Below are 22841 nucleotides of genomic sequence, written 5' to 3'. Positions count from 1 at the left end.
AGTGGCTCTGGCACCAGCTCTCCCTGGGCTGCCCTTGGAGGTGCCCTAAGACGTTGGCCCAGCAAGGCGGAAGGCTCCTGGGGGCAGGGAGCTGATCTTGGCCTCCAAACACCTGCAGCCTTTCTTGGGGGCTTTGGAGACAGGAGCTCAGTGCCCCATCCTGAGGCCATTCTAGGCTGTGCCCAGGGTTGGGTTTCCAGGGTTTAGAGGGGCCCATTGGCGGGAGAAGACTGAAATGTGAAGTGGGAATGAAACGCTCATTCAAGGGAGGCATTTAAATGCTCAAAGGCGGATAGAAAGATTAAAAAGAAAAAAACCACAGCTCCAAAGATTTAGGTGCTTTGGGCCCTTTCTGAAACACAGAAAGAAAAGAGGAGGATGGAGTCAGACAAGACAGACGAGGAAGCATTGTGCCTGGACTGCACTCTCCATGAGCCCTGGGCTCTGGGCAAGGGTCTGAGGGTGCCCCCCTCCAACCCACCCAGGCAGGCTGCTCCTGAGGTGGGGTGAAGGCATCTGATGGCTCCTGATCATCCACAGGGTCCCTGCCTCCATCCTGCCTGGAGCACCTCCCTAGAGGAGGATATCAGCACCCCCAGCCCCCACCCTGAGGGATGTTGGACCCTACTCAGGGCAGCCAAAGGCCAGGCCAGCTGAGCCCTAACAAGCAGACACAGCTGCAGGGGAGAGGCACAGGGCAGGGGATCCAGCTCAGCCACTTTCCTCTGGTCAGAGGCTTGGCTACTGACCAGACCCCAGGAGGCTGAGCTTTCCCTTGGGAGCAAGCATCCGCTCGGCCCATACCTGAGGATGAGGGAGAGCCAGGCAGGTCCAGGTGAGGGGAAGTGAGGAGACCTGGCAGGGAGGGCTGGTGCCAGCTGACCCATGCCTGTGGGAGAAAGATGTCTCTGAGGCAGCTCCAGAGGGAGGACAGTCAGATAGCCCTGCAGAGGGCCCCTCTGATCTGGCTCTGGCCTCTCTTGGATATCATTCTGTTGCCCTTGCTCATGCTGTCATCTTGATCTTCTGGACACAACTCCCATCTTTCCTGTCAGCGTCTCCTCTGTGACCAAGGTCATGGCCCTTCTGCGTGGGGTCTGCAACGACCCAGCCCTGCAGGGGGACGACCCCTTCTCTGTAGGTGGGCATTTGGGGGTGCCCTGCCGTGAGAGAGCCTTGCTGTGGGGGTGTCCTGCTGTGGGGGAGCCCCATGGGCGGTTCACTAGGACAGAACAGACATTGCAAAATTCGCCCTGGAAAGAAGCATGCTGGTGCCTGCAACTTTCTTTGAAATGCCCGGCAAATGAGGTGGATTGATGGATGTGGAGGGATGGAGTGTGATAAAGCAAAGTGAGTGAAATGTTATGGTAGAGCCATGGTGGCGGTGTTCAGGTGTGCACTTTAGAATGTTTTCTACTTTTTCTGCCTAGAAATCTGTAAAAATGTCTATAATAAAATGTTGGGGATCACATAGAGGAGTAGGGAAACTTGATTTTCTGCAGGACAGGCCTGGCTGGGCAGCTCAACTTGCCCCCAGGAGTCCCCTCTCAGTCTAGAAAACTCTTTTGCTTTCCTTCGCTGATGTTAGTTTTTACCCTTTGTTCACCTCTACACTCAAGGCAGCAACACACTCCTGTCATAAATAGAGGCTATGGCAATGAGTTTGGGGGTAAGGGCTATGTGTATTTTAAGAAATCTCAAGTAGCTCTAAGATGCCCCTGTGGAGCCTGAAGGGCAGGCTGGACTTTGCAAAGCAGATGCTGTGGCTTCCTGGCAGTCCAGGCATCTGTTTCTGTATTGTCCTGTCCTGTCTTTGCAGATTCCAGGGCAGGGGAAGGGGTGCTGTGGGCACAAGGTGGCCAGTACTTTAAGAGGGCACCACAGGCTGGGTGTGGTGGCTCATGTCTGTAATCCCAGCACTTTGGGAGGCTGAGGCAGGCGAATCACTTGAGGTCAGGAGTTGAATACCAGCCTGGCCAACATGGTAAAACCCCATTTCTACTAAAAATACAAAAATTAGCCGGGCATGGTGGCATGTGCTTGTGGTCCCAGCTACTGGGGAGACTGAGGCAGAAGAATCACTTGAACCCAGGAGGCGCAGGTTACAGTGAGCCGAGATCATGCCATTGCACTCCAGCCTGGGCAACAGAGTAAGAACCTGTCTCAAAAAAATAAAAAACAAAAAACAAAAAAGAAAAAAAAAAGAGGGCACCATAGCCCCTAGGGCTGAAATGGCAGGTTCACAGCAATTGGAGAGGGCTGTCCTGGTCTTGCTGTTATCACCCACGTGGTGTAGGGCAGTGTTTCTGTGACCTGTAATGTGGTCATGCAGAAACAACTCAGTTCCTGGGCTGCATCTGCAGAGCCCATCTGGGAATGGGCTGGACACTGGTGACTGGTGACTGCAGGGCATCCTGGTTTGGAAGGGACTTCCCTGTGAGGGGACTGGCAGGAGCTTCCACTCATGTCTGTAAGCCCAGGGCCTGGCCAGAGGCCCACCCAGGCTTGGCACCTGGGGCAAGGGACTGTCCCCAGAGCCTCTCTGGGCTCCTTCTAGGATGGTTCTCGGGCCTTGGCCTGAATCTAGCTTCTGCCAACACTAGGAGCTGGCTTGGTCGTTGGATTATAGCCAGGAAGGTGACTGGGATGTGCTCAGAGAAGCCCAGAGGACTGGCAGGTGGGCATGTTTGGGAGGCAAAGCCAAGGAACACTTCCAGCCACAGCTTGTTGGGGGTGGGGTCCAGAGCCTCCTCTTTCCTGTGATGTCCCTGAAGGCCAGGCCTGCATGGCACTCCTCATGATGTCATGGAGGTTGGGGACCTCCAACATGGTGTGGTGGGAGTCAGGTCATAAAGCCTTTCTATGTGATATTAGCAGGGGCCAGCCCCTTCCATGTGTTGTCACAGAGGGTACAGCCAGAGTCTCTGGCATTCCATGAGGTATCTTTAGGGGTGGGGCTGCTAATGTCACTAGGGGCCAGCCATCAAGCCGTTTTAGGTGACATTATTAGAACCTCTGGAATTTTGCATCTCATGTGATATCACTGTGGGCAGGGCCGCCACAGCATTCAGTGTGCTATTACTGGAGGCCGGGGGTGCAGAATTTGGCATTGTGCATGATGTCCCCAAGAGTACAGTCTGAGCCATGACGACATCCCAAGTAATGTCCCAGGAGGTGTGGCCTTCCTGAGATCCCATGGGGAATTCCCAGGATGGAGTTGCAGTGGCATTCTTCTGTGTGGTTACACTGAAGATGGGGCCTCCAGACTGTAACATTCTGTGGTATTATCGGGGCTCAGGGTTTGGGAACTGGCCCCCACACATGCACCCTGCCTTCTGGAGGTATGACATCAACTACAGAACCCTAAGCCCTGCCCCATTTCCCAGCTGAGTTTGCTCACCCAGGCAGGGTTGTCGGCTACCTCACTCTCTCCACATCTGCCAGGTAGCACAAAGCACTTGGCACTAAGATGCTTTCAAGTGGGTGCATTTATCCTGCCCTTCAGCCTGGCAGTGTCTCTGGGATGCTGCTGTGTCTTAGCTGCTGCATCTCCCTTTTCTCCTGGAGTCTGAAAAGTGCTCCATAGCTTTGCAGGGTGCAGGGGTTATAAGAGGCTAACCAAGGTTACAAATAGCCTGCAGTTTTTTGTTTGTTTGTTTGTTTGTTTGTTGTTAGACAGAGTCTCGCTCTGTCACCCAGGCTGGAGTGCAGTGGCATAATCTTAGCTCATTGCAACCTCCACCTCCTTGGTTCAATCAAGAGTTCAAGCAATTCTCCTGCTTCAGCCTCCCGAATAGCTGGGACTACAGGCACACACCACCATGTCCAGCTAATTTTTTTGTAATTTTGGTACAGACGGAGTTTCACGATGTTGGCCAGGCTGACCTCAGGTGATCTGCCTGCCTCGGCCTCCCAAAGTGCTGGGATTACAGGCATGAGCCACCACACCTGGCCACCTTTTTTTTTTTTTTTTTTTTTAAGACCGAGTCTCCCTCTGTCACCCAGGCTGGAGTGCAGTGGCGCAATCTCAGCTCATGGCAACCTCCACTTCCTGGGTTCAAGCAATTCTCCTGCCTCAGCCTCCCAAGTAGCTGGGACTACAGGCGCCCACCACCACGCATGGCTAATTTTTGTATTTTTAGTAGAGACAGGGTTTCACCATATTGGCCAAGCCTGGCCAATCTCGAACTCCTGACCTTGTGATCCACCCACCTCAGCCTCCCAAAGTGCTGGGATTACAGGCGTGAGCCACCACGCCCAGCAGATGCCTGCAAATTTTTAAGAGATAGGGTCTTCCTCTGTCACCCACGCTGAAGTTCAGTGGTGAGCGATCATAGCTCATTGTAACCTCAAACTCCTAGGCTGGAGTGACCCTCTCACCTGCCTCCTGAGTAGCTAGAACTACAGCCATGCACTACCACACCCTGCCAAATATTTTTATTTTTGTAGAAACAGGGTCTGGGCTCTGTTGCCCGGGCTGGCCTCAAGCAATTCTCCTACCTCAGCCTCCCAAAGTGCTGGGATTATAGGCATGAGCCACCATGTCCAACAGCCTCCAAACCTTAATGGCTCAGAACAACAAAAGTTTCTCATTCATGCAATGTCCAATACAGTGCTCCTTAATCATCTCTCCTCCTCTCCATGCCCTGCATTCAGTCAGTCAACAAGCAGAGAGTGTGCAGGATCACAAGGATGGTTGCTAGAGGCAGACCTGGAAGGAGCATACATTGCTTCCACCCTCATTCAGTTGGCCAGAGCTAGTCCCAAGGTGCAGTCAGACACAAAGCTCTAAGCAATGTGGTAGTCATGTGCTGGAAAGAGGAACTAGGCTTGGTTAGCAGCTGGTACTGGCTGTAGCAAATGAAAAACAAAATGACGGCTTCTGCTGAATACTCCCGGGTGACTCTTCCCCAAGGACTGGCCCTTCCTCAGGACCACCTTCCTTATGCTCACCCACCACCTCCGCTATCCAATCAGATCACACCAGGCAGCAAGGCAGCCCAGTCCCAGCTCAGCCAGGGTGACCTCGTGGTGGCCATTGACGGCGTCAACACAGACACCATGACCCACCTGGAAGCCCAGAACAAGATCAAGTCTGCCAGCTACAACTTGAGCCTCACCCTGCAGAAGTAGGTGGGAGCTCTCCAGAGCAGGGGGTGGAGGCTTGGGTGTGGGCATGGGGCAGGGGCCAAAAGAGGGATTGTCCCATAGCAATTGAGTGGGCCCAGCCCTGGGCTACAAAACTGTGCAGGAAGATAAGGACAGCCCTGGGCCAGAGGAATGACCAGGCCCAAGTCAAGCACCTAGAGGCAGACATTACTGCCTCACTTTACAGATAAGGCTGAAAGGGTGGTCCTGGTGCTGCCCGTACGTGGGCCATTGGTCCTGGAAGGCAGGTCTTACCTACTTCCACTTTGCCCAGGCAGCCCCCAGTGACATAGCAGGGGCCCATGGATGCTGACCAAAATGCCCAAGGGCCATGACTTCTCCATCCTCATCGGGCCCAGGGCCTTCTTGGGGAGATCCAGCCCATGGGGTGGACAGTGGATCTGGGGCCCTCTGACTCAGCTATCTCTGAGAGCTGACTCTGGCTCTCTCTTGCCCTCACCTCACCAGCCCCGCCCAGGCAGGAGCTTCTGGCCCCAGGGGCAACTTCCTCACCTGGTCTCATTTCTGGTTTCTGCAGATCAAAGCGTCCCATTCCCATCTCCACGACAGCACCTCCAGTCCAGACCCCTCTGCCGGTGATCCCTCACCAGAAGGTACGTGCTGACTGTGGCAGCGGGGTCCACTCAGCCCTGGTTCCTGGAGTGCTGGCCCTGGCCAGCCTGCCTGGTCTTTGGCTGGCCCAACTGGGATGAGGCCGTGGGATCAGCCCTGCCCTATCCCTGCCCCTGCTGCAGCTGACCCTGGGGAAGTGAGGCAGCCCCTCGGGAGAGACTTTCAAGCCCCTCTTGAACACTGGATATGGGAATGAATGCTTGCCTGGGTGCAAGCCAACTCTGCTATGCCTCGTGGCTGGGCTGATAGGAAGCCAGCTTGGGCAGCAGTGTTCCCAGGAGAGGGGTCACCCTCCTGGCCAGGCAGGGGACGAGTGTCCAGGCTCTGACCCTCATTTGCCAAGGGTGCCGCAGCTGGATGACTGGCTGAGGCCCAGCTTGATGAGGACCTCCAGGTGTGGAGGGGCCTGCTGGTCTCAGGCTTTCCCCCACCCAGATCTCTCTCTCTGGTTGCCACTTCCCCACCTGCCCGTCCCAAGTGCATGCCCCTGTAGCCCTTAGAACATGCTGGCAATGGCAGGCACGGGGGAGAAGGGAGGCCAAGCCCTGGCTCCAGACCTCACCACTGCCTGGGCCCTTCCCAAGGCCCTGCCAAGCAGCTCGACCCCTGAGGGCTCCCTGCTCAACTTCTTCCCCTGTGTGAGCTGATAGTGACCCCACCTGTCCAGTGGGGCAGATTGGGCAGGGGAGTAGGGAGAGGGGAGAAAAAGAAGCTGACAGGGGTGGGGTAGGTCACAGACTGGGGAAGTGGGTGGAGGGCTCCTTGGGAGATGCTTGCAGAGGTAGACTGAGGGGCCCAAATGTGAGCTACCCACTTCCTCAGCTTCCCTCCTCACCTCCCCACCACCTGCCCACAACCAGCCCAGGAACTTCATCTCACTGGCAGTGTGGGGTCAGTGGAGCAGGAGGCTGGGCTGTGCCCACTGGGTACCCACTCTCAGGGGCAGGGGGAACAGACACAGAACGGGCCATCCCCTGACCCCTACACTCACTTCCTCGGGCCCTGGGGGCAGAAAGCTTGGCTTGGCTTCCGTGCAGGGCTTGGCACTCTGCCCAGCTGGATGCCAGCCTCAGGCCAGGCCAGGAGCCACATGCCTCCTGCTCCTCCGCCAGCATCCTCCCCTCCAGGTGCTGCGCCCAGGCGCTCTGGGCTTCAGGCTGCGGGGCTCACACTAACGCATCTGTTGCAGGTCCACGCAGGAGCTCTGGGACGCGTGTGGCTTCTAACCGCTCTCTTCTCTCTCCCCTGCATGGCCTGCCCTGTGCCAGGACCCCGCTCTGGACACGAACGGCAGCCTGGTGGCACCCAGCCCCAGCCCTGAGGCGAGGGCCAGCCCAGGCACCCCAGGCACCCCGGAGCTCAGGCCCACCTTTAGCCCTGCCTTCTCCCGGCCCTCCACCTTCTCCTCACTCGCCGAGGCCTCTGACCCTGGCCCTCCGCAGGCCAGCCTGAGGGCCAAGACCAGCCCAGAGGGGGCCCGGGACCTACTCGGCCCGAAAGCCCTGCCGGGCTCGAGCCAGCCGAGGCAATATAACAACCCCATTGGCCTGTACTCGGCAGAGACCCTGAGGGAGATGGCTCAGATGTACCAGATGAGCCTCCGAGGGAAGGCCTCGGGTGTCGGACTCCCAGGAGGGTAGGTAACGGACATACAGCTCTCCACAGGTGACCTGGGCCACCTGGGTCCTCGGTGCTCGGCAGAGACCTGGTCAGGTGGTCAGAGCGAGGCACTGGCCCCAGTCCAGCCAGCTCCGAGCCCACGAGGCCAGCAATGATCCTGCGGCGTTTGCCATGAGCCGGGCATGCTAGCGATTTATACAACCAGCCACGCTGGGGTGACATGTCGGATTTTGCAGAGGAGGAAACTGAGGCTCAGAGAAGGCTAAGTCACAGTCCGTTTGTCCAGCTACCATGTGGCCGAGCCAGTCCTGAATTCAGGAGACTCTGACTTCCAACACTTTTTCACTAGGCCACTCCCCAGAACAGGACAGCACAGCCTACAGCCTTCAAGAGCTACGCACGGGTCCCCACCCCTCTGGGAGGACAGAGGCAGGAGCACGGGAAAGTTCAAGAGGTGGAAAAGCGAGTTATCTGGGACTAGGAATAGTCTGGGAAGCTGCCTGGAGGAGGGAGCCCCTGAATTGTATACGGAGAGACTCTTTGGCAGTGGCGTGCAGGGAGCAGGTTTGCAGGAGTGACCTTGGCCACAGTGGGGTGGCGAGGAAGCAGGACCCCAAGGAGAAAGGGGCTGTGCAGGAGAACAGCAGCTTCACCCCCAAGGTCTAGCTGGCAGGACTCTGGGAGCACAGCAGTTAAAAGGACATGGGACTGGGGCACTGTGCGCGGGGCAAGGGAACGGAGTCCCCACACTGGGCCTGTGTTAGCTCTGAGCCCTTCACGCTTGTTCTCTCACCCTAACTTCTACTCTCGCCCTGTGCAATTGACATAGCCCTCTCCAGGCAGGGCAGGCTGAGTCAAGGCAGTAGAGCCTAGTGGTTCAGGGTTCCTCCTCCGAATTGTGGAGGAATCACACTGTCCATGTCTCAGGGTTATTGGGAGGATAAAGGACCCAACACTTGTAAAGCTCTGAGCTTTGTCTGTCACCCACTCACTGCATGACACCTGGTATCATCACTGCCTGGAGCCACCCAGAAGAGTCACAGTAGGAATCCGGTCAGTCTGGCCCAAGCCCATGCCCTTGCCTTTGCCCTTGCAGCAGAAGGCACCTGTGCCCCATCAGGTCACTGCTCCCTGTGGCCCTCAGCTTCCCCAGCTCCCCAACTCTTTCTGGAATCCTCAGTGAAGCTGATCTCTGGCACCACATGGCTTGCTTCCCTTACCCAAGGTGACAGAGCCGTATATGCCCCCAGGGTTCCCCAGCAAAGGACTTTTGCCAGAAAACTCAGTGAATAGTAGAACAGAGATGACCTCCTTGTCCTGCATTTGTTGGGCTGGTAGGTCTTCCTGGTCCTTTCCAGGGACTGGCCTCAGGCAGAGAGGTCAGCCTCTGGTGACCTGGGACTCCCAGGAGACCCACCTGCAATGATGATAATGTCTCCCCATACTGACCCTGCACTCTGGCTATGGACCAGCTAACAGTCCACATGCCTTATCTCTCAGCAACTCTCTCTAACACAACTCTCTCTGCAACTCCAGAGGTGGGTGTGATTTTCCCCATCTTATAGCTGGAAAATAGACGCTCAGAGAGAGCAAGTAATTTGCCCAAGGTCACAGAGCTAGTAAGTGGCAGACAGAAGCGGCACGCAGGTCTGCCTGACTCCACTTTGCATTGAGACAGGGACTTGCTGCCTGCTCAGGGAAGTGAGGGGCCAGGCCCACCTCTGCTTCCCATAGTGCCTAAGATACTCTGCTGTTGGTGCAGGGGCTGCCCAGACCCTGATGAATGTGTAAACTATTTCTTGGTGCTCAGAGCAGCAGAGTCTGACGTTTCCTCCAAGGGATGGTGGGCTAGGGGAGGATGTGCAGTGGGTGCTTCCTCCAAAGTAAAAGCTGATGCTGCTGTCCCAGGCAATGCCAGCAGGAAGGGCTGGAGCCTCTGACCTGGGCTGGCCTAGGGCAACCTCTGCTGGCCTGAGGCCACCACCTATGCTAAGTGGGTCAGCAACAGGGTCAGCAAGGGCTAATCCCTGTGCTTATCCATGGCACACTTCTCCCATGCTGAGCACCTTAGACTCACGACCCGTTCAGTCTGCACAACCCACCTGTGTGGTAATTCTCAAGAATTAGAATTAGGAAACAAGCTGGGACAAGTGGGTCATTTGCCCGGAGTCACAGTGCTAGGAAGAGGCAGGGTCACAACTTGAACTCTGTCCTGTCTGGCTCCAAAAGGAAGCCCCTTTCGCTGCTCTCTCCTCTGGGCAGCTTGCAGTGCAATTCTTTGGCAGCTCGTATCCTCTTGGAAGGAGGAAAGAGAAACAGATGTGGTGCAAGGGCAGACAGGCATAGGCATCCCCGCAGCCCCCTTCTTCTCCTCCCTTCTGGTGCTGGCACTGAAGGGCAGTGTCCCTCAGGCCACTCAGTGCAAGGGCCCCTGGGCAGGTCTTAACATCTTTGGCTCATCTTCGCCAAGACCCGGGCACTGGCTCCTCTTAGATGTGTCTGCTGCAGCCATCCCAGCCCCAGGTCCTGGGTGGGAGAAGCTGAGCAGGAGGCAGGAATCAATGTCAAAGAAGGAGCAGGCTGCCAAGGCACGGCGGACACAGCTCCTACCCCGCCAGGCCAACACTGCCCTCCGCAGGGGGCTGTGGGCTGGTCAGGGCAAGAGATGACCCTGCAGCTGTCAGCACTGGCCAAAAATGGAGAAGGAATGGAGCTCCGTGCTGGCCCTTTCCTAATATAGCTCCACTTGCAGCTATTTTGAGCCTGGGAGGATAGAGGGAATTTTATCAGTTCTGAGGCAGTGGCGGGCCTGGGGCAGAGGAGGGCCACTGTGCTGCTCCCTGGGACTGGGGACCACTGACTTGATCCTGGCTCCCCAGGGTTTGGCTGCAAATGACCAGGGCCAGGCTGGCTGGGGCCCAAGCTCACCCAGCTAGAGCCCACACTGGGCAGATTCAAGAAGGGGGCAAAGTTTGGGGACAGAGCCCCCCACCTTCCACACTGTCTCCCTCATAGGCCCCAGACAGGGCCGCTGGCCACAGGGTCTGCCACTGCAGGGAATTTGCATTTAAAGAAACACGGGACAGACACTGCTTTCCCTACAGAGACCATGCTCTGGGAGGCTCACTCTCAGGTCAGAGTGAGATGAAGGGGCCTCTCACTTGTGCTGTCCGAGCTGGGCTGCCTCGGCTGGGCGCTTTCCTTCAGAAAGCCTAGAGCTCACACTTCTCCCTGCGCCTCCTCACTCCTCCATCCTGCCTCATTGCTGGCCCAAGGGGCCTTTAGGAGTGGCCCCTGGTGACTGTGCACCCCACTCCCCTAAACCCCAAGAGGAGCAGCCAGAGGTGCCTGCGTCTCTTCTGGGAGGGAAAGGAGGTCAGGTTTGGGCGGGCATAGGTAACCCCACACACACCCTGCCCCCTTACCACTGCAATGCCTGCTCAGGACAGAATTCCAGAGCTGCCCCCACAAAACAGACTCTCAGTTCAGAGCTGCTGACAGGCAGGGAGGCCACTGGGCCTCAGCCTTTTCCATAGCAGCCACAGCTGGTCCTGTCTCCACCCCTAGCTTCCTCTCTGGGGTCTATAGTCAGGTTTATATGTGGGGGATTCATGTATGCGGTACGAGTGTCCCTGAAGATAGACAAGAAAACCCTTCTTCTGGCAAAGCAGAGGGCACTGGGGACCCCTCAAGAGGGAAACATTGCTGTGTCAGTCTCTGAACCAAACCGAGGGTCCCAGTAGCTGTGATTCCCGGCTCTGAGCTCTCCCTCCTCACTCCTTACTCTCCTCACCCATTGCGGTTTGGGCTGGTTCTGCCTCCACAATGACCAGGCTGATGATGGCCCCGGCGCTCAAACTGCCCCTGGCGGAGCCTCTCTCTGACCACCTTCTTTGCCCTTTTCCTCCCCAGGTGGTAGTCAACTCTCCAGCCAAGTTAGTATCAAAGGACAGCATGTGTGTGCGCTTGCGTGCCAGCCCCAGCATGTGTCTGCGTGTGTCCGGCGTGGATAGGGTGTGCCTGCTGGCATGTGTACACGTATGTGCATATGTATGAGTGGGGTACACTTGTACCCCTGGGTGAGCCTGCATGTGTGTGAAGCTGGAGTAGAAGCATTTGGGGGTGGGAGTGGGGGCTCCATCCGATGGTTCTAATTTCATTCCCAATTTCCTGCTGCAGCAGCTGCTTAAAATGTGCCTGGGGTTGGTGACGGTGGCGGGGGGCGGGGGTCGGCAGCGAGGGGGACACAGGCTATGCTGCCGCTGGGCCTGTGTGAGCCTGAAGACCTTTCTGTCCTGGCGACCCCTCAGAAGGGCTGCACTGGATCTTGTCTGCCTGGGGAGCGCACCTATCCATTGGAGGGAAGAGCCTCCTGTGGGTAGAGGATGGCCAGCCACTCAGCAAACTGGACTTGAGGGGGCCTGGGCAGCTGGAGCCCTGCTCTGAGGAAGAAGCACATTCCCTGAAGCATCTGGAAGATCAGAGCCCTGGGCCACCAAGGGGGTGGCCTGTAGGAAGAGCCCCTTCACGGAGAAACCTTGCTCAGAATCCCTGCAGGTGCCAGTGGAGCCGCTTTTCGCCTTTGGGGCGTTCTGGACTCAGCTTGGGCTGCTGCTCCTGTCCCCTACCCCCAGCCCCACGCCCGCGCTTCCCCTGCTGTGTGTAGTGGGAGATCTCTCAGTGCCTGGCAGCCCCTGCAGACCCTGGGAGGGAGCTCAGGCTGAGCCAGGCACTGCAGGGGATCTGGGAACGCCAAGATGGGCAAGGAACCCCTTCTATGGCCAGGAGTGGTGGCTCATGCCTGTAATCCCAACACTGTGAGAGGCCAAGGCAGAAGGATCAGCTTGAGGTCAGGAGTTCAAGACCAACCTGGGCAACATCGTGAGACTCTGTCTTTACAGAAAAAAAAAAAAAAAAAAAAATAGTGGCATATGCTTGTGGTCCTAGCTACCTCAGGAGGCTGAGGTGAGAGGATCACTTGAGCCCAAGAGGTTGAGACTGCAGTGAGTGGAGATCACACCACTGCACTCCACCATGGGCAACAAAGCGAGACCTTGTACCAAAAGAAAAAAAAAAAAACAAGAAAAAAGAAAACCTTCTGCTGCACTGGGCTTTGGGGGAGGGTACCAAGGATTTTCCTGAATAGACCCAGACCACCCACCATCGGGTGACTTGTGTAGCCTATGGGGGTTCAGGGCCTCGGCTCTGGGAGATCTCTCTCGACACCCACCGCGCCCAGCCCTTGCCTTGGTCACCCATGTAACCACCACCTGTTGCCCTTTTCTCCTCCCCCTCCCTGCCCATACTCCCGCACCCCTCCCCCAGCGCCGACTACCAGGAACGCTTCAACCCCAGTGCCCTGAAGGACTCGGCCCTGTCCACCCACAAGCCCATCGAGGTGAAGGGGCTGGGCGGCAAGGCCACCATCATCCACGCGCAGTACAACACGCCCATCAGCATGTACTCCCAGGATGCCATCATGGACGCCATCGCTGGGCAGGCCCAGGCCCAGGGCAGTGACTTCAGTGGGTAAGCGCCTCCCTCCTCCACCGCCACTCAGCGCCTCCAGAGCCCGAGGGGTCTGAGCCATTGGGCGCCATCGGGACCAGCTTTCTTCCCTCATGTTGGACCTCCTGGAGGCATGGCCCTTGGAGGGGAACCAGCCTTCACCAGGGCCTTCTGGAACGTGGGTATCCTCTCTTCAGGCCCTCTCCATGGTCAGCTATAGGAGAAGGGTGGAGAAATGCAGAAAATGGTGGCTCCTCAAAGTGCTTTTCACAGCCTCTGCATTTTCCCAGGCTCTATGAGGAGGCTGGAAGAAGAGACTTCTACAGTCCTCTTAACAAGGGGACCATTCTGGAGGCCCCCAGGCCTCTCACAGCAAAGCTGTCCTTTAAGGAGGGGAAAGTTACCAGGTTCTTCCAGCGATGAGAATGGATTCAAATACACTGGCTGGGTTTCTGGTTTGGGAAGGGGTCTGCGACCAACCACCCACACTACTGCTGGCAGTCAGTCCCACAGATGGGAGCAATCCCTTCCTCTTTGCCCCAGGAAGCCCGGCCTCAGGGTAGTGGCATTTAAGACATCCTTGGTTCCTGGAATTCACCCATTAGCTATGATTGGGGAATTGAGGGTTGGTAAAGAAATAGTTGGCTGAAAATCATTTGTGGATGAAAAATCCTAGCAATGCAAACATTCATGCAGACAGACCTCTCTCTGTGTGTCTCTGTGTCTCCCTCTCTCTGTGTGTCTCTGTGTCTCCCTCTCTCTGTATGTCTCTTTCTGTCTTCCTCCTTGTTGCTTTTTCTGTCTCTCCCTCCCCCGCCCTTGTGTGTGTGTGTGTGTGTGTGTGTGTGTGTGTGTGTGTGTGAATGTGTCTGTCTGTCTATCTGTTCGTTCTTACACACATACACATAGTTCCTCACTGTTTTCTACTTGGGAATACCACTGTGTTGGCTGATTATCAATCTGGGCAACATCTTATCCCTGGGTCAGGATCCCCTAGCAATTCAAGGCAAAAAGTCTTGAAATGACAGCGATGTTTTTTTCCAAAGCCAGGAAAACAGATGTAATAAGAGGGATGGAGGGATTAAAAAGTCTCAGAGAACCCAGTTGCGCTTGGTTGTTCCAGACCCCAGCCCTTGTAGCCATGATATGCATGCGGGTTATAAATGGCAGGCTCCCCAGCCCCAAGGGTGGAACAGTGTGGGCTCCCTGGGCTCTGCTGCAACTGAGGAGCCTGGGGCCCTTTTGGAGATGCAGTACTTCCTCTAGGCCACCAGGGAGCAGAGGTCACCCGTCCTGGAGTTTCAAGTCGAACTCCCAAGGCTCAGAGCTGCTGCTCTTCGCCTAATTCTGGGCAAGGTTGATTGAATTCCATCATTCAAAGCAGAAAACATGACCACGCAAGTTTAAAAACACAAGCATTAGCTTATGTGTACCCAGAAAAACAAGGCTGCCTAAGCCCAAGAGCTAACAGGGATTTCCTGTTAACATTTCTTTGTCACGTGTGTCCTTGGTGTGCTCTTAAAAGTAGTAGCAATCGCCAAAGGAAAGTTCAATGGAGAATAATGAAAGAACTGCTCTTCACTAACTTTCTGTTTTCTGCACGTTGGGAAGACTGCTATCATTTGGTCTCACCACTAGGGCACCCATCAGTTTTGGAACTGATGCACTGTTGATTAATCGAGACTTCACGAAGGACCTTTCCCATCTCCCTCCTATCCCCTCCCATCCCCTCCCTATTCCTCCCCTGGTATGCCTGGAAAGGGTCCTCTTCTCCTCTTCCTTTTAACGCAGCCACGCTGAGCTGACCATGCCGTGGTGCCAGTGAGTAACCCTCTTGGCCATAACGTGCTCCCATTTCTGCTGTTAATTTCCGTGGTTCCTTCCTCAATGACCGTGTTTTTTCTCTTTTTCTTCCTCCTTCACCCACCCCATTCCCATAACTCATTTCTGACCCTAACCTGGCTCTCTTGTGTGCGCTGCCCCTCTGCTATCCCATGATGGACGCGCACTTACGGCTGGGTTTTCCTCTGCTTGGCAGGGCGTCACCGCTGGCGTAAGTAGACCCCGCAGTGTCTGTCCAGTCATCCGTCTGTCTGGTTGTGGGATGGTGTGTGGGTTTGGTGGGATGTGTCTGAGGACCAGTGGTCAGCCCACGTGCTCTGTCCACGCTCCTCCTCACACCCACCTGTCAGCCAAACGACATCCCTTGCAGCCTTTACAGGCAAGTACTTGTCTCTTGGGGTTTGTCCAAATAATGTCACTGTGGTCACAGAAATCACAGAGTAATGACACTCATGCTGCAGGCCCAGGCTGGGGGTGCATACCTGTGTTCTCCTTGCCAAGCTTTGGGGTAGCTCCCCCCGCCTTTCCTATCTGCACTGGGACAGTGTAGACCCGGACATTAGAATCCACACTGGGCCATTATTCAGGGCTAGAAGGTGACAAGGTAACCTCTTGGAGGCCACTCCCCAGAATCCTCATGGGAAGTGTATCTGCAGGAGCCAGTGCCTGCCATGACCACCCATGGGAGGGGAAAGATGAATCAGATTGGGGGCTGCACACAGTGAAGCAAATCCAGTGGTGACCTGATGTTGTGGTGACTGTGGAGTGTTTTCTGGGGCAAGAAGAACAAGCTGAAAGTGGGTCCAGAGAGTGGACTCAGGCCAAGGGCCAAGGACTGCAGGACCTGTTCCATCTTCTCTGCATATATTCTCCCTGAGCCTTGGTGTCATGAAAGGCACAGCAGTTTCCTCATCTGACTCCCAGTCTTGGTCACAGCAGCAACAAGAGTCCCTGGTCTTTGCACAGGGTTGTGGGAAATGAAGCCAGAAATGCTCTCTTGAATTCTTGAAGCCAAGAAAGGCACAGGGGAGCTCCTCCTGGGCACATTCCAGGGAAACAGCAGCAAACACCTTCCACCTGCTCTCTGGATTGCAAAGCTCTGTAGAGAGGCTCAAGGGCCTTGCATCCACACATTCCCTCACCCACTGCACAGTTCACACTCCCTCCTTCCCTCCCCTCCCAGTGAGTCAGGAGCCAGGACCAGGGAGACCTGGTTGTGCCTTCCTGTTGCCCATCTCACCCAGACCTTAGGAACCTTTGGGACTCCTCCCTATGCCAGAAATGGTCTGTCCCAGCAACAGCAAGATCCCACCCTCTCCTTTGCTCCCTGGGCAGCTGCAGGCTCCTCCCTGGCTGGACCCTAGAAGCCTCTGCTGGTCTTTCCCAACCGATCCCAACCACAGGCTGCCAGTACCTATAGCTCTCTGGGCCAGGGCAGGGCCTTCAGGGAAGCCAGGGCAGCTCCACCCAACCTCGATCACCGTTCCCCACCTGTGCTCTTGTAGCCCACCCTGAGCCAGACACAGGGACCAGTCCTGGGAGACAAGGTCAGTTCCCTGTCACACTCCTTGCAGGGAGCGTATAAGACATGGACAATGGGGAGGTTCCTCCCAGCCAGTCAGCCCTCTGGGGGAAAGGGAGAGGCAGGCAGGAGACTGCTGGACAGGGCATCTCTCCAGGCATAGGTCCAGGGCCTCCCACTGGGCAGAAGTAGCCTTCTTGAGCCCTGTGACTGCAGGGACCCTAATGGAAAGGACACAGGGCTAGCAGCCAGGAAACCTAGGTTCTCACCCAATGGGGCCCCTATCTGCTGTAACCTGGAGCTAGCTGGCTGGCCTCTCTGGACCTCAGCTTCAGCATCTGTAAGAGGAGAGGGCTGGGCCAGCAGTCTGTTACTGTTGTGGGCTTCACCTGAGCCCTCCCAGGCCTCCGAGAAGGTGGGCTTGGCGGCTTGGTCCTTCGGCTCTCCGGCCAGGGCGGGTGGGCTGTAAGGCTTTTGACCATGGCCTGCACTGCAGTCTGATTCAGGCTGGGAGGCACTGGACCCAAGGGGCTCTTGGGTCCCTTCTGGCTCTGATGTAGGATTTGTTTGTTCAGCCAAGAGTTTTGGGCACCTATCATGTGCCAGACTCTGGGAGCCTAAGGGAAGGTCACCTGGTCCTCCACAAAGGGCTGCACTTCTCTGGGACAGAGGACCAGTGGCTTCCATGCAGCCCCACTCCCAACTTCCCTAGGCCAGAAATCCCCTGTCCCTACAGGCCATGCCAGGGCCGTGCCTTGCTGCCTTGTTTCTTACCACTTCCCAGCAGAGTCAGCCTACTCGCACTGAGCCCAGGGCCCCCAGTCCTTTTCCAGGGCAGTGACAGCATTGGCAGCTCCTTGTTTGGATCCAAAAGTGTGAGGAGGGCAGGAAATGGATCCTGAGGAATCTTCTGGGTCCCCCAAATGGCCTCTCTCCAGCCAGCCCCAAACTCACGGCCTGCTCAGGGAGGTCAAAGAAGACCTGTTCTGTTTCCTCCCTCTGTAAAGGGGATCTGGGGGTGGAAATGTCTCCGGCCTAGGCCTGGAGTTAGCACTGGGGAAGGGCAGACCTGAGGGATCTGAGCCTCCTGTCTCTCATGAGGGAGGGGAGTCACTGCTTCACTGCAACCAACCTGAGCACTGAGGGCATGGTCATGCCCATATCTCAGGTTCTCAGACAGCAATGGATAAAGGCAAGGTGGGGACAGAACAATAAGGGCCACCAATGGGCATGGAGCAGGGACCCAGCAGGGTGGGAACTGGGCTCCAGCCTAGCCCTCGCCCACGGCCTCTCTCTGCATTGCAGGAGCCTCCCTATTAAGGACCTTGCCGTAGACAGCGCCTCTCCCGTCTACCAGGCTGTGATTAAGAGCCAGAACAAGCCGGAAGACGAGGCTGACGAGTGGGCACGCCGTTCCTCCAACCTGCAGTCTCGCTCCTTCCGCATCCTGGCCCAGATGACGGGGACAGAATTCAGTGAGTGCAGGCTCTCAGGGTGGGTGCAGAGAAGGGAGATGCTGAGGGGCCACCAGGGGCCTGGGCCCAGCACTGCAGAAGCCAGGGAGTCCTGCTACCTGCCCTTGAAGGTGGGCCAGCCTTGATGGTTTGTCAGCAGCTGGCAGGGCTCCTTCTGGGCCTCTCGGGCAGGCAGTCCGGTGAGAGCAGTCTTCTGCTCCAATGCCAACTCCAACAGTGGGCAGCAGGCTTGGTGTGCAACTTCCAGGCGAGATGACTGCCCAGGGCTGGGATGACGCCCTCTCAGGCCACCCCCTGACTCTTTCCCAATGTCCTCTGGGGCCTCTGCCCAGCACACAGTGGACAGGCAAAGGGGCAGTCACCATGTGGGGTCTGGCTGAATCCTGGGGACTCAGTGCCCACTGAGCCCCAGCAACTTTCCTTGCTGTGTCTCCTGTGAGTCCCCTGACCAGTTCCTTTCTACCAACAGTGCAAGACCCTGATGAAGAAGCTCTGCGAAGGTCAAGGTAAGCGCCTGGACTCAGGCTCTGTGGCCTTGCCCTCTAGCCCCATCCCTCCCCGGGCAGCCCCCAGGTCACATCACTCATGGAAGGGACCTCTCAAGTTCACGGATTTGGAAAGCCTGGCCTGCAAAGGGCTCCAGCTGACACTAGCTTGAGGCAGCATCCTGGGTCAGTGAGGCGGGCACCTGAACCCGAGTCTCTGTCCTCCAGGCCCAGGCTACAAGAGCGAAGGCTCTGGGCTCTCCCAGCTTCATCCCTGGGCAGGGGGCAGGGCTGCTTTGGCCTTTGCTGGGCTGTTGAGAATGAGGGCATCTTCCCTGTGAGGACACCCAGCTGGCCACCTTGCCCACCCACTCATCTCAGGGCCTGTCCCCCTATGATTCTGAATGCTAGGCACTGGGAAACAGGCACACAGCGGGCTGTGCTGGACATGAATGCCTGACCCCTGGACTCACCTTGTCCAGACCCACATTGAGGTACCAGTTCTGTAAGTTGCTCAAAGCAAAATAGTTGCTGAAATAAAAGAACAAGCCCTGGACATGAGGATGGGTTTGTGCCAAGCTGGGGGTCTTAGAGCATGGTTTCCCCATCAGTTGCAGGTCTGAGGCCACAGCCACCAACCTACCATTGTGGCCCATCAGGTGCTCATAGCATGAGGTGGGCATGAGGGGGGCATGCCATCCTGGAACTCACTGGAACCCGCTAGGGCCTTCCATGGTAAGGAGTAGGGCTCATTGTGATTGTATGTACACTTCCGGTAGCAAATATGTCATCTGAATGTTCTTCCCGGCGCTGTCTGCCTTGGGCCAGTGCATCCTGTGGCAGCCTCTGTGCAAGGGGCTGGGGCTCAGAGGCACCCTCCCATCCTGGGCCAAGCTTTCTGTACTTGCTAACCAGCAGGCCCAACACTCAGTGGCCATGTGACCTGCGCAGAGTAGGACTCTGGAGCCAGCTTAGACTTGTTGTGGATTTTATTTTTGAACCAACACTTTTGCCAACTCAAGTTGCTCCCACTTTTTGGTCAGGCATCCAAGCCTAAGGTGGGGTCCTCCCAGGCCTGCTAAGGATGGCATGCAGTCCCAATAACAGTTCTTAACCCTTCAGTGCCTGCAGGGCATCTAGAGAGTCCACGATGAAGTGATGTTTGATTTAGCACAAAAGTTAAGCTCCAGCTACTTTAAGTGCTAGAGCTCTCAGCTCTCCCCTCCCGCTGTGCTCCGCTGTCCCTGCGTGCTGCTCCCATGCTTGTCTTGCCCTCCTCTTAGAAGCCACCCATGTAGCTGCTTCAGTGAGCAATGCAAATGTTCCCAAACATTTGATAAAGGAGCCTTTAAATCACACACCCCAGAGCAAGTGGCTTCAAAATCCCCCTGGGTTCCTTCCAGCAACAGGCCAGCAGGGGGCCTTTTTTCTCCCTCCCCTGAGACCCAGAGTCCTGCCCTCCTGGCTCCCGTCTGGTTCCTTCCCTACGGTATGCAAGGCAGTCAGCTTGTGCCTCATTAACCAGATGTCATCAGAACAGGAAAGAGCACTGTGGAAGTGCATTGCAGCAAACTTTTGTCTTTTCTTTCCCCTGGAATATTTGCAGGCTCTGCAAAGTTATTGAGTGAGGAGAGCACAAAGGCAGTGTTGAAGGTGGTCCCCAGGCCTCGTCCTTGGCCTTCCCCTTCCCTCCTTCAAGGAGCATCTCTTGAAGTTTGTTCTGCCTGGTCTTGAGGGTAATTGAAGGGTGGGAGAGTAGTCCTTCCACCAGTGGCCTAACCCCATGAAAGCTTGGTTCAGCCTCAGCAAAAGGCAGCTTTCGGAGCCTCTCCCCCAGCTACAGCAGGGTTTCATCCTAGGGAAATCTGGGAAGAGGGCCTGGGAAGTGGCTCCAGTTGACTTCCTCCCTCAGTCCCAGGCAACTTCCCTCACCCCATCAGCACCTCTCTGGGGTCTCAGGCCCTGCAGTGGAGGCTCTGAAGCACCCAGCCAGCCTCTGCCCAGGTCTGGAGGGGCTCCTCTCCCTTCTTCTGACTTTAATTTCTGGAGAGTTGTCCTCATGGGCAGAGCCACCCATGTCACTGAATCCCAAGCAGCGATCCCATGGACCCAGAGGCGGGTGCAGTGGGTGTAGCAGTTCTAATCTGTCTGTGATTGAAGCCTAAAGCAGTGTCTGTGATCACTGGTCATGGCTGGGGCCCCAGGCTCACCCACCTCACTATCTGAGCAGAAGGGAACATGCCTTGTCCCACCCTGGTCCAGGCTGGTCAGGGGTCTTGCTCCTCAGAGGCCTGAGCCACACTTCTATCTGTCCCCACTCCCAAGTTCGAAGCTGCACCCCTAGACTCTCCTGGCCCATCTTGTTGGCTGACAGCAGCCACCTTCTCTTTCTCCTCCCAAATCCCAGCGGGGATTCTCAGGGTCTCTCTTGAAGGCTGAGTTTCCCCAGGAAGGCTTCACTGTAAACTGCTTCCAAGTGTCTCACTCCAGCAGAGCCTGGGTTTGCCAAGCCTGTGCATGGTGACACCTACACAGTCTTATGCCCATGCAAAGGTGCTTTCTCCTTCCTGGTGCTGTGTGGTGAGAAAGTTAGTGGGAATGTTGAGTGAGTAGTGTCAGGCATTCTGCACCAGGCAGGGGCTCTGGGACCTCAAGGTCAAGTGTGAATCCACATGTCAAGAAGACTTTGCAAACTTTCCCTTCACCTCCATCACTGCTCTGCCTCCAAGGTCCACCCCCAGAGTCCCAGGGCAGCTCACAGCCCTCTTCTCCTCTCAGGTCCTGGCTCCTGATGGTATCTCTGTGTCTGGTAGCATGTAGCTTCCATCTGAGGCTCCAGTGCCAACCTGCTGGCTAGCCCAAGACAGAGTCTAATTTCCAGGGACTCTTTACAGGTGAGGTGGGGGAGGCCTGAACAGCCCAGGCATCAGCTATGAACTTCCCACCCTGGAAGGACCAGGCACCTTAGGAAACTGTCCAGGTAGGCTTGAACATCAGCCTTCTGCCTACTTCCACATGGGAACTACTCTAGTAGGTATAGGTGACGCTGTGGCTCCCCAGTTTCTATCGGAGGTAACTGAAATAGTGCCTCCATCCCACAAACTGAGCCTCTAATCTCAGAGTCGTTGCCACAGCTTCCTTCTGACTTTGGAAAGGCATTCTAGGGCCCTGATCACCCAAAAGGTCAGATCCACATTGGGCAGCCATGTTGGGGATAGGGGTGGGGACAAGGCAGGGCTTGGATCTGCGAGACATCTGGATCCCACTGCTTGGGGAAACCACCCAGGATGTAGCCCAGCATGTAACCCAGACATGCTCCTGATCCCTTATAAGTGCAGCCTCTATGTTTCCCTGATGCCTGCCTGGGTAAAGAGCTCTGCATCTCCCCATCTTTCCAAGCGTTAGGAACAAAGCTGATCTTAGTGAAGAGTCCCTAGAGGAGCTGAAGGTGCATCACATAGTCCTTTCCATCCCAGATCATGTAAAAATCCTTCCATGCCCATTTTCTATCATGCAGCCATTAAGCTTCTTCCAACAAAATGCCAGGGCTCACTGGCTCCCCCTCTTCCCTCCTGCAGCCTCTCAGATGCCCCCTTCCCTCCCTCTGCTGCGCAGTCTCTCAGTTTCGCACCCCCTGCAGCCACCTCGCTTACACGCTGCACAGCATAGGGCCCTCCTGCCAATGGGTGCCCCCGCCAATGGGCCCCTTGTAAGAAAGCAATGAAAAAATTACCTCTCTTTTTTCGATTTTGAGTCCCTGGTGTTCTGCCACCCTAGTGAGTTTGAAAACCACAACTGGAGCACCAGGGATGTTGCCCCAGGTGCCGCTGCCTGAGCAGCCCCTGGGAGGTGGTCTTTCTTGCTCTTGTTCTCCTGTCTCTTTTCCTCTCTCCTGTGCCTTCCTCTCCTGGCTCCTTTCCTTGGCTAGCTGAGGATTTTTAAACAGCTTCAAGTAGAGCATGCTCACTAGATCGGACTCTCCAGGACTGTCCCTGTCCCTGTCACTAAGCACTAATGACAAACTATCACCCAGCCTCCACAGGCCTTGCTAGGACTTGACAATTTACAGGCAAATTGCCTGTGTCTGATCTTGTGCCCCTGTGTTCTGGGTAGTGTCTACGGGATGGTCAGGACTGTTTGTAGTGCTGTCAGCAGGACTCAAGGAGCCCCGCCACATGGCCTTTGCTCGTGCCATCTCCACCCCTTTACCCCAACCTCAGATAGGCAGGTATGTGGCAAAGGAAGAAGACGCTGGCACTTAGATTGTGATTCTGCCCCTGAGTTTCTGTGTGGCTTTAGGTCATTCATGTGACCTCTCTGGGCTTCAGCTTCCTCTTAGTATAAGGAAAGTTCAGACTAGACTGGTGGTTTTCAAATATGTTATATGTTAGCAGTGGGTCCCTTTTGTCAAACAGTCTTAGACAGAGACCCAGTATGCAGGATTCAAGGGGTAGAGAGAGAGAGAGACTGCCAGGTAAAGCAGGTGCAGAACCGAGGACCTCTGTGAGTGTGGGGACATGGGGGCCAGCCCCGATGACTGTTACTGTGCAGAAATAGAAGGCCAGCACTGCCACATCTTCTTTTCAAAGACTTAAAGTTGCTCTTCCT

At 56.0% G+C, this 22841-nt stretch overlaps 1 protein-coding gene across 1 annotated transcript in view; it reads left to right on the top strand.

The window, feature by feature from the left end:
• The window catches only part of LOC100451245 (melanopsin), a 122658-nt gene that overhangs the window by 61819 nt on the left and 37998 nt on the right, over positions 1-22841 (top strand). The window contains exons 14-19 of the mRNA XM_063727587.1: positions 4978-5129; positions 5687-5762; positions 7050-7417; positions 12727-12930; positions 17579-17748; positions 18218-18254. Of these exons, the coding sequence (XP_063583657.1) occupies positions 4978-5129; positions 5687-5762; positions 7050-7417; positions 12727-12930; positions 17579-17748; positions 18218-18254 (1007 nt within the window). The remainder of the gene's footprint in view (positions 1-4977; positions 5130-5686; positions 5763-7049; positions 7418-12726; positions 12931-17578; positions 17749-18217; positions 18255-22841) is intronic.

This window comes from Pongo abelii, chromosome 8, assembly GCF_028885655.2.
Source record: "Pongo abelii isolate AG06213 chromosome 8, NHGRI_mPonAbe1-v2.0_pri, whole genome shotgun sequence".
NCBI classification, from domain to species: domain Eukaryota; kingdom Metazoa; phylum Chordata; class Mammalia; order Primates; family Hominidae; genus Pongo; species Pongo abelii.
The sequence above is the reverse complement of the archived record's forward strand: the minus strand, read 5'-3'. Positions and strand labels throughout refer to the sequence as shown.